This window comes from Megalops cyprinoides, chromosome 25, assembly GCF_013368585.1.
Source record: "Megalops cyprinoides isolate fMegCyp1 chromosome 25, fMegCyp1.pri, whole genome shotgun sequence".
NCBI classification, from domain to species: domain Eukaryota; kingdom Metazoa; phylum Chordata; class Actinopteri; order Elopiformes; family Megalopidae; genus Megalops; species Megalops cyprinoides.
This window is the reverse complement of record NC_050607.1, coordinates 12,493,393-12,503,807: the sequence shown is the minus strand read 5'-3', so window position 1 is coordinate 12,503,807 and position 10,415 is coordinate 12,493,393. Positions and strand designations below refer to the sequence as shown.

At 40.6% G+C, this 10,415-nt stretch overlaps 1 protein-coding gene across 1 annotated transcript; it reads right to left on the bottom strand.

Annotated features, from left to right (window-relative positions):
- Positions 1-219: 219 nt before the first annotated feature.
- On the bottom strand, positions 220-9,598 carry il17ra1a (interleukin 17 receptor A1a). Its single transcript, XM_036520265.1, has 12 exons — positions 9,240-9,598; positions 6,647-6,671; positions 6,124-6,270; positions 5,742-5,863; positions 5,245-5,371; positions 4,903-4,950; positions 4,257-4,411; positions 3,550-3,624; positions 3,259-3,325; positions 2,270-2,410; positions 1,868-1,897; positions 220-1,694 (listed from the first exon to the last, which is right to left on the bottom strand). Exons 1-12 carry the CDS (start codon positions 9,336-9,338, stop codon positions 220-222), a joined length of 2,511 nt encoding a protein of 836 aa, XP_036376158.1. The 5' UTR covers positions 9,339-9,598.
- Between the last annotated feature and the right edge of the window lie 817 nt (positions 9,599-10,415).

The window sequence follows — 10,415 nt, the reverse complement described above, 5'->3', positions numbered from 1 at the left end:
GTAGATGTATAATAATGTGAGTAAATGGAACCTATGTAATCAAGTATCAAAGAAATAAATGTATAGGAAATATGAAGTATTTCCATTCATGGCAGATTTATTTACATATATTTATTTTAATGGACATTTTATAAAGATTAAAAATAATACAAAGACATAAAGTTTTAAGCCAACGATAGACAAACATTAACAATGAACACTCTGGAGTTCTTCTCCTGGCTATAGCGACTCCCCCTTATGTTCAGGTCCTGGCTTATTAGGAAAGCAGCCAGAGGGTCTGAGGCTGTTAAGGAAGCATGCCTCCTGCAGTCTAGAGAGAGCCACCAGTGGGTCCTGGGAGTCATCTCCGAGTGTGGAGCCATGCTGGAGGGAGGACCTGGAGATGTAACCCTGGTCTGATCCACTGGATTCTCTTTTCTGGCGTACCTCCACCTTCTGCGCCCATTCAGTATTCGCCTGCGTGTTGTACTGAATGAACTCATCCTCCACGCACTCTGAGGCGGGTTGAATGACAGGAACCAGGGATTGCTGGAGGGCCCTCAGGCGCTCAAGAGCTTCCAGTGAAGGTGGGCTGCAGGAGGTGTGGGGCTCCTCCTCATCTTCCACCGGGCAGCTCTCCCCTGCTGGTTCCTCCAGCGGACACAGCCTGCTCCCCTTCTCGGCTGGCGAGTACTGCAGGACAGGTTCTGTATTGACACACCGGTGCCCTTGAATTGCTGAGAGATGGACAGCAGCATTTGGGGCACCCGGGGTGACCCTCACTTCTGGATGTAAGCAGTGCACCTGGCTCTGCTCCGGGTGAACCCCTGGAAGAATTTCATGGGTGGAAACCCTCTCCCCTCCGCTGTTCAGAAGGGGGATTAATGACTGAACATGCTTGGAGTCGTCATTGACTTCGATCCCACTGACGAGGACTGGGGGTCCTTCCCTGCACTCAGGCACGTACTGTAGAACAGGGATGCGGGACGTGTCTGAAAGAAGAGGGTGCTGCAAGTCAGGTTCTGCCACTTCCTCTTCGCTGTCCACACACTCCTTTTCAAACCAGTCTTGATTCTCCAACTGATAGGCGTGGAAAGCTTCAACAGCGTCCCTCAGGGCTTTGCCCGAGGGACATTTGAAGTATTCATCCTCAGCTATGCCTTCAACGTGGTTTATTCTCCATGGTTCATGTTTTTCTTTGTCAATGATTCGGAAGTAGAGCTCCTCAAAGTGCTTCATCAGCTTGTACTTGATGGTGATGTTGAACGGGGCAGGGACATCATCCTCACAACTCACGTCATCAAAGTAAGCCACCATGTATTTTTCGAATGCTGCTGCGTGCAGTAAGTCCGGGATGATCAGGCTCAGGGCTGGGGTGAGCATGTCCCCCATGGGGGAGCGGGCGTCCTCCTTCAGGGTCACCTTGCTGGCCCCGCACATGGCCCTCCACTTGGCCCGCACGCCCCGCGAGCAGAGGATCAGGATCTTGTCGGACGATTTCTCGATCTGCTGCTTCTGCCAGTCCAGCCACTGCATGCGGCCCAGGGTGCCCAGCCACGCGGTGTCCAGCAGGTCCAGGACCACGTCGGTGCCGCACTTGGCCCGCAGGAAGGCACACAGCTTGAGCACGACGTCTTTGTGCAGAGGATGGTCCAGAGAGTAGATGATGAGCACTTTCCTCGGGCCATGGGGTTCGTCTGGTTGGTCTTTTTGATCTGCAGAAAAGAAGAGGCGATGTAAACAAGAGCTGTTTTAAGGTTCTTTAAGGTTCATTTTAATAGGATGCATGCAGGCCTATCTAATAGTTCAGCTTGATACCAAGGTTTTGGCATGGAGTATAAAAAATCCCTAGAGTATAATGAGCAGGAAAAGAAGTCCACTTATTTACCTTGTGGGGATATTTTTGCCACAATGGGATCTGAAAAAGTAAACAGTAGTCCAGTGAGGGGTATGATACTATTTTCATTGTATTTTTCTGTTGCCTAAATAATGTGATTTAAGGACCTTCAAGAGGAATCATTTATCTTTTAAATGACTACTTCCTTTTTTAAATCATTTCAGTACAATGACATTACAGTAGTACTGCTAAAGATTCTCTGCAAAATATATTCTGAAAAATAAAAGGGATTAGCATCCCATTATGTTAGCCTTCTTTATAAAATTAGACTCGCCCAGCTTTCTTGGACCTGAATCAATACAATTTCAAAGTGATTTTTCCTTAGCTTTGAATATCACAATGAAGCCAGTGGTACTTTTTTGTTTCATACTGAACTGAAAGTCTTTCTCTGACCTTTTCGCCGTCTTCTGTACTGTAAACAGATACAACCAGCCACACCACAACCCAGCAAAAATCCCAGAGCACAAATAATGCCAACTGTGAGGTTTGTTGTGTCCGTGGGCCTTCTGGGTGGTTCTGTTGCTCTGGTTTCACCTGAAAAAAGCAAAAGAATGTTTTCAAAAGATATTCAATGAGATGTCTGGGTTGAGGTCACATGACATGTCTCAGCGTAGAATGCACAGCTTTTTGAAATATAACTGACAGAGCGCAGTAAGGAGGTCAGTCAATCCAGCTGCAAAATGCACATACCGCTCACTCACTGCTGCACAGTATTTAAGGCATTACAGATTTTAGCCTTATATTCCACTCCATTTTATTGTACTTCAAGAGATAAATGTAACAGGACAATTTTATTTACTTTAATGATTCGATTCACTGCAAATAGTTGGATAATTTGTCCACTGTCCGAAAAAATGTCTTCACATCTGCTTTTAAATAACAAAATCAATATCTAGTCTCTAGTGTAATTTAGTAAGACTTAACTAATGGCAAGACATTAGAAAGAGGCTTGTGATAGAATAATTACTGTATAAAAACATGAATAGGAAGAATAATTGTAAGAATATCAAGGCAGCTTGCATTATCAACAACCTTGATGCTCATTATTTTTCAGCATCAGTAAAACATGTTTTCAGCATTAGCTTTGAATTTTACTGACGGCAGCCAGCGTGCAACAGAACCATAAGTGATATGATTCAAAGCTGGCATTTTTCACTTTTTGTTTTTCACTGTTGGCAGCCGCAGTTGGTACCACTACCACTCTCTCCCCACAGAATATAACATACAAACATGCACCATCCCCACTTTACGGTTCTACAGTCCATTCAGTATTTCTATTTAGTTTCTCACAGTACCAATCAATGCTGTCTGTTTGGTGTGCTAACTCCCTACGTCATTCCTTTGCAGCATGTGGCCAAATCTCGATGCTTGTATTTACTTACAGATGTTAATATTTTTTCTGCTGTGTCGGATGCAGTCATTGCGGCACAGCTCAAAAAATGGCTGGACCTATAATGAAGAAAAGATAAATGCAGAAATTGACAGCATTTTCAGTTTCTGTGTACACTGGGAAATATAAAAGGGGAATACAATATTACTTTTAATGACAAAAGCATTTTCACATGTTACTGTTTAAACAGAAAAAAAAGGAAACATTTAATTGCAGTTGAGATGCAAGGCTGACCAGGCTTTCCTAAGCTCTGAGTGAGGTTCAGTAAGTCGAAGGTACATACCTCCACTTCAAAAATGCAACATGTTCGTCGCCATTTGTCAAGTGCGAATGTCACTTTCAGTGAAGTCTGATTCCGCTGTAGCGTCAAGACAGAATGAAAAGGGGGAAAGGTTATGTTTGATTTATCAGAGTAATCTACCTGAAGTAAAAAAGTTTCAGTGCAGGTTTATTTGAAGGTCACCCATGGTTGGATAACTGCTATGTTAACTGCATTTGGGCATCCTCAAGTTAAGTTAAGATGTGGTTTAGAAGCATGAGTATTCAGTGTAGCACAGAACTCTGGCCCTTAGCTGGACATACTGTAAAACTTGAAACTTGAAAGGACTGGGGCTGAAGACCCATAGTATAGAATAAGTGCCCAAAATGGGAATATTTTCCAGCTGATATAAACATTAAAACAAAATTAAACATTAGTGTTACAAGGACATGTGCTTATCAGATGCCTTTATCCAAGGTAATCCAAGGTAACCTAGCTTGCTTATTATCCATTTAGACAACTGGATATTTACTGGTGCAGTTGAGGTTAAATGTCTGGCATGGGGTCCAGCCATGCCTGTCCTGGTCACTGCTGTACCTATCTGGATTTAAGTCCAGCTGTATAGTCACTATGCCATACTGCTCTCCACACAGATGTTGAAAGGTATCTGTAGTGAAGAGGTTGCTCTTCTGACATGGCATCATACAGTGCAGCATAACAGAGGAGAATACCTTGGAGATGAGCAGGAACTCTTTGTCACCGTCGCACCGGGCAGAAACTCTGTAGTCCTCAGAGAACTCATCCGTGTTGAAGCCCACAGTGATTGCTGCTTTACCATCTTGTCCTTTGGATCTCTCCAAGCTAATGTTGGACTTCCACTGAGATCCTAAATCATGACACAGTAGGTTTAAAACACTTATCATAATGGTGGTATGTCTGAGAAGTAGTGCACAGTTCACATTGGTTGTGCTGTGTTCACTGAGATTGTGAATATGAGGCTACTGGTGTCAGGGTTGCCTTAGATGTGCAGGAGTCTAGCAGGGCTCAAAGCTCTCTTTAAACATTCTCATTACTGAAGACAGTTCAATTGGCCAGTTCAATCTGAAAACTGTTGAGATGGGGCATCTTTAGGTCAAGGCATTGACTTCCATCGTTCAGGCAGAAAGAACCTCTATTTCACCTCTATTTCAGCGAATAAACCCTTGTAAATTTACCTGAATGTAAACAGGAATAGTATTAACAACACAGACATCAGAAAAATAAGGTGTGAGGAGCATACAAATTACAACATAGAATTTCAAGTCGCTGAGTCATTGAAATGTATAAATAACAACAAAGTGAATAAGCTCACTTCCCGAGACAGAGGAGATCACTCACCAGTCTTTATACACCCTGTGGTTCTCTGTACCATTGCATCTTCACACCCTGAACAAAGACATCAATACAGTTCCATTTAAACACCCCTGCTGTTATAAAATTTCATACACACAATTAATTTACAGTTACAGGATAACAATAACAATTCACTTGTTCAGTTTGTGTGCAATTATAAAACTGTAATGGAAGTATAAAACTATTGTGACAATCCATTTCCTTTTGCTTTTGGTGAAATGACGTCGCCACCATTAAAGAGTCATGCAAATTAATTCTGAAAGTACAGATCTTCCTAAGCCACAGCTTTCATTTTTATTACAGTTAAGTGAGCAGTGTCAGTCTTACCTGGAATGGTGATAGATTCAGAAACATGGTAAGTGTCATGCCCTATATTTGGTTTGGGCAGGTTATAGACAGAGACCACATATTTCTGCCCAGGGTCCACCACCACTCTGTCCAGAAAAAATGACCACTGAAAACACAGATATAAAATTTTAGCATACAGATAGTCACAGGTCAGGAATAATTACAAGAAATGACCAGAAAACAACAAAACTCTGGAGGCAAGAAAAGGCCTCTGCACACATCTCTGTTTAATGCCTTATGTGCATCTTAGACATTTTTACCTAATGTATTTTTCTCTGTTTGGCAGACATTCATTGAAACTACTTAAGATAGCTCAGTAAAAATACACCATATTCTGACTTGCAGGCAGGAAATTGAGAAGTAAGGAGGAAGACGGAATGGCCTATGCTCTCTTGCGAACATTTAACTCATGCATATAGACTGTAAACAGGCAGCCTGTGCTAATAATTCTATACGCAAGACAATCATGTCCTTACCCATTCATCCATCGATTTCTTCATAGGCATTTTGTTGTGAAAAATGTAATGAACACAAAGGTACTGGTTGGAAGACATTTTCAACACGTGTACCTCTGTGCCGCTCATGAATTTAATGCTTCCTAAAGGACAAAAAAAGTGATTTTGTTTAAATCTGCTTCTTCTTTGTTGACTGCAGTATTTCAAAAGATGCAACACGCTACGAGAAAATAAGACAAAGCCAAGATACAGGAAATGATGCAAATTATTTAACCATAGTCAGCTAAAAACCAAACCACAAATAATCTGACAACAATTTCCTATATGCCAAATCAAAATCATAAATCCTTCGAGTCGGCCTGCTTGTCAATAGATCGACTTGCATTGCTTGTTAGTCACCCACCATCAGCCTGTGCAGTCCAGTTCACCGCAATCACTGGCACCAGGTTCCTGTTCTCATCTTCTCTGAGCTTCACTTGAACCTTAAGGTCCTTTGGACCTGTAGGGGTGTACTGCCTGGGCTTTAACCAGCCCTTTTCCAAGCAATTATCTGTGGGGAGTAAAAGGGGAACAGTGAAAGGAGGGTCCTTCTGGCTAGAGGATGCTAACCTAGTCAGTGCAACATTTATGTGAAAACCAACAATTAAGTCACAAGCAAAGCACATTAGATTTGAATTGAACAGAAGCAACAGAGCCTATAGCTCCTTAATTCATTTTCTGAGTGGTATCCTGATTGGCTTTCAAAGATCTCCCCAAAAAAAAGGCCTGGATGACAATGTACACACTGACATTTGTATACACTAGTTACAATCAGGTCTGAAGAGTTCTAAATTGTCGTCATATTCTGTCATGGCTGCTTCTAAGCATGTTGGAACACACTACTGTATACCAAAATGACCATGTAAGTAGAAAACTGTGGTTCTTACTTATATTTGCGCTGCATCTCAGACCCTGTAGAACAAAAGAACAGAGCTCACTGTAAAAGACATCCATTTTGAGTAGGGAGAGCGTATAGATGACATGATGTGCATGTTCTTACTAACATTTAAACATTTTAACACACTCAAATTCCTCACCAAACTCTACATAACACTGCTGTGCAAAGTTCCAAGCTGAATCTTCACATTTACAGTCATGGGTTATGAAGACTAAGCAGGGTCAAGTGTCCTGCCGAAATGAATAAGTCATATTTAGCAATAATTCCCTTTATAATTATTAATATTTAGTATGGGCTCTATGTGTGCTTCAGATATGCTGAAAACAGGAGACCCCCAAACAGCCTTGTAAACTGATAAATTTAGATTTTGGTAATACTGTCCAACTTGCAGTTGTGATTTTTTGCCAGCTGGTGGAGGTATCTACACATTCTTTAACTATGCGGCTGAGTCTCGCTGCGCCAACTTCCTTAACATTTGTTAAATCAAGGGCAAAGAGTAATCAATCACCCTTTATGTAGTTTTAGTTTGATGATTAAATGTGGATATGTTCTATCTATTGAGATTTCAAAAGTATATACGTCTGGATAACTGCGCATTAACATGTTTGAGTCGATAAACCTGCCCTGAAAGTGTGTTCCTGTTTCACTACCTAGCAAATGATGGCATATTTCATTATCAGCTCTCTAGGCAGGCAAAGAGCATAGCCTCTTTATAAACTTCTGGGTGAAGGGTAAACTAGTATAGCTTGCTAGCTATACAAACAGCAAGTCGATTTTGTGACAAATTTTGAGGCCCACAGCCACCAAAAAAGCTAGAAATGACTTCATGGCTAGACTTGTTTCCTTGTGATAGCTATCTGGGACAAAAATAAGAATGAATAATTGATTGAATAGCTCATTAACTAGCTAGCTATCTTCCTAAGTAACAAAAATAAAGTTAGGCAGCAAGTTCTCTCATTAGCCTCTAATTAGTTGACCCGCTTTGCTTAGTGTAGTGACAGTATTTGTCCCTTATGGTCATTCCCCAACCAAACGGCAAACTTGAGCTGTAATATTTGCTAGAAATTCGGCTGTTAAGATACCTACACTCAGTTCTTTCATATTAGGATTTGTTTAATTATCTAGCAATTATTTGGACTTGAGTTTGTTCTTATTGAAATGAGAATGTTACTTGAAAACAATGGCACAAATAAGGTGTAGCACCAATTTGGTTTAGCTTTTGTGAGATCAACATCCTTTATGTGGAAGTGATTAAAAGAAAACAAACAAGAAAATACTGTTTTTAAACATATTTTGGGTAATTATGTGAATGGTCATTCACCATAGAGCAGTGTGATTCTCAACCCTGCACCAGAGGACCCACTGTGTATGTTGGTTTTACATCCATCTGAGTTGACTAAGATGTAAATTGATTAGCTACCGATCTGTATCCACTCTGAGCTTGTTTTTACAGCCATGGGTAGTTGAACTGACGTTTGTTCTAGTAACAGAGTATTACAAGTAAAAGTGTCTCTGGAAGTAATTCATATTTTCTCAAGCCCCTTAATTAAATTGGTCACACAGACAGGTATTCAATTTTTTTGATGAAGGCTAAATTATTGTCAAAAAGAAAGGTATATAACTCTTGATTGAGAGTAGACCTACTTCCCTTAAATTAATTCAAGGGTCCCTCTAAACATTAATTGAACAAATTTAACAACTAATTAAACTTAACTGAGACAGCTGGCCTGTATTTTGACTAAATAATTTTGAATAAACAAAAGTTATTTTTATTTATCAGATATTCCTGATACAGCTGGAAGGAAAACAGCACACACTGTGTGTCGCCAAGACTAGGGATGAGTTAAACAATCTCACATCTTGGTATTCAATTAACATCATAATCACTCCAAATTAAGAGAACTCAGCTGGAAGGAAAAGCAACCGTAGTGTGTCGGCAGGATCAGGACTGTGAAACACTGCCACAGAGGACAGTTTTGAAAAAATATTATAACGTCTGATTATGTCGCGGTGTACCAGTCAGTGAAGGGCAGAACGGCGGGGCCAAAATGGGGTCTGCCTGTTCATTGTGAGAATGAAACCTATAGCGGCCAGATTTGAGGTAATTTGCTCAGATTTATTTCCTTGTGGCTGAAATGTTTTCAATTTTCTTTTTTTTTATACATTGCCAAAGTAGCCTAGGCTACATCTCAAGACTCAGATCTATTGCAGCAGTGGAGCAACGGCCACTATTTTGCTTTAACCGTCTTTAATAATTACCTGAAGATAAACAGAATATTAGGCAGGCGCCGTTTGGGCATCGTTTTGCACATTTGCGCAGCTGGATTCCGACTACCTCTGTACCTTTGATGACGATTACTTTAATTATTATCATCTGCTCCGAATTAACCTATTTAAGTCAACCGCCTGCGAGCGCTCACTTAACTTCCAGCAGCTGTTTGTAATCAGATATCTCCATTGTCATTTTCTCATAGTTACAATTCACAGGAATCAAGTTGGACAAACTAGCTTATTACGTTGTTCAGTTGTGCTCAAACAATTTACGCAGAAATACGTGAAAAAATAAGAGATTTCACTCTTACCTCTTGTGTACAGTTTAGAGGCGGCCAGTCTAATATCTCAAGAGCTGATGTCAGAATCCAATGAACGGACAACAGAGTACCGAAAAGAAACAAATTCATTTTCGTCAACCTTCGGCTTGAACAGCGTTGAAGCACGCTTACTGACCGACGAAGCGCAGCTGTCGAGAGATCCCGTTCATGTAAGTACTAATGCCATTTCACTGGCACAGTCTCGCTCGCAACTCCCTCAGTGTCACAGCGACATATAATAAGAATTTAGAACACATTAAGAGATTGTTTTGCCAGATATTATTTTAAGTAAACATTTAAATGTCGTTACGCGACTTTCCTTGTGCATTTGACTGCTCTCGGAGGGACTTTCCGTTGGGGCAAGGCAAAGGTGAAGTTAGAGTCAAACTTCCTGGTGAGTGTATGCAAATACAGTATCTAGGCCATTGCCGTAACACTAGACTTACTGGAAATGTCATATTTTTCCATCAAACACAAGGAGGCGTCCATACCGATGACTCCAAAGCCATTTAGTGCTACAAGAAAAGTTACACGCTTCTTAAAGGAAACATTTTTAAAAGATTTGTGCACTGTCGGCGGACGTTTTATTCTTTTGACAATGACATCCGGATGGTTGAAAATTATATTAAAAATCACAAATCTACACACACACTTTTTAAACCAGTTCAACTTTGTTTCATGTGAAATAATAAATACGCAAGCTACCGTCATAATGACATTCACTGTCGTGGTTGACATTTAGATTTAACCGGGCATTTTTGTTTCATTGCAAGGCGTGTTGTTATTGAGGAAGCATTATCCAAAGCATGCCAGGTACTAGTAGTGTTTAAGGTAGACCTACAGATAGTGCTTCTCTGGTGTGTCATTGTCTTTTGCAGCCTTTCAGATGTGGCAATATCCTGCCACAGGGGTGTCATTCGGTAACACCGTTACAAATAATCTCTTAATGTTGATTGTTAAATTCTTTACAAAATGAGTGTACCACAGTATCTCACAGAATTGCATTAACGCGTGCAAATGTATTATTTTTATTTTTCTGAGTTGGTACACACCAAAAGACGAAAAACAAAAAAAGATTTAAACGTAGATATCTACATACATTTGTATTTGGACTGAAAATGTACAAGACATGTCAGGTATTAATGCTGGTTGTCTCTGTTAAGACTG

What these genes read in the sequence shown, in the direction of transcription:
- il17ra1a (XM_036520265.1), bottom strand. Translation starts at nt 9,338, where the DNA reads ATGAATTTGTTTCTTTTCGGTACTCTGTTGTCCGTTCATTGGATTCTG. An exon ending in AGTTCCTGCTCATCTCCAAG is followed by an intron (nt 3,625 to 4,256) that starts GTATTCTCCTCT and finishes TTGACGCTACAG; the next exon opens with CGGAATCAGACTTCACTGAA. An exon ending in GTACAGAAGACGGCGAAAAG is followed by an intron (nt 1,898 to 2,269) that starts GTCAGAGAAAGA and finishes TTACTTTTTCAG; the next exon opens with ATCCCATTGTGGCAAAAATA.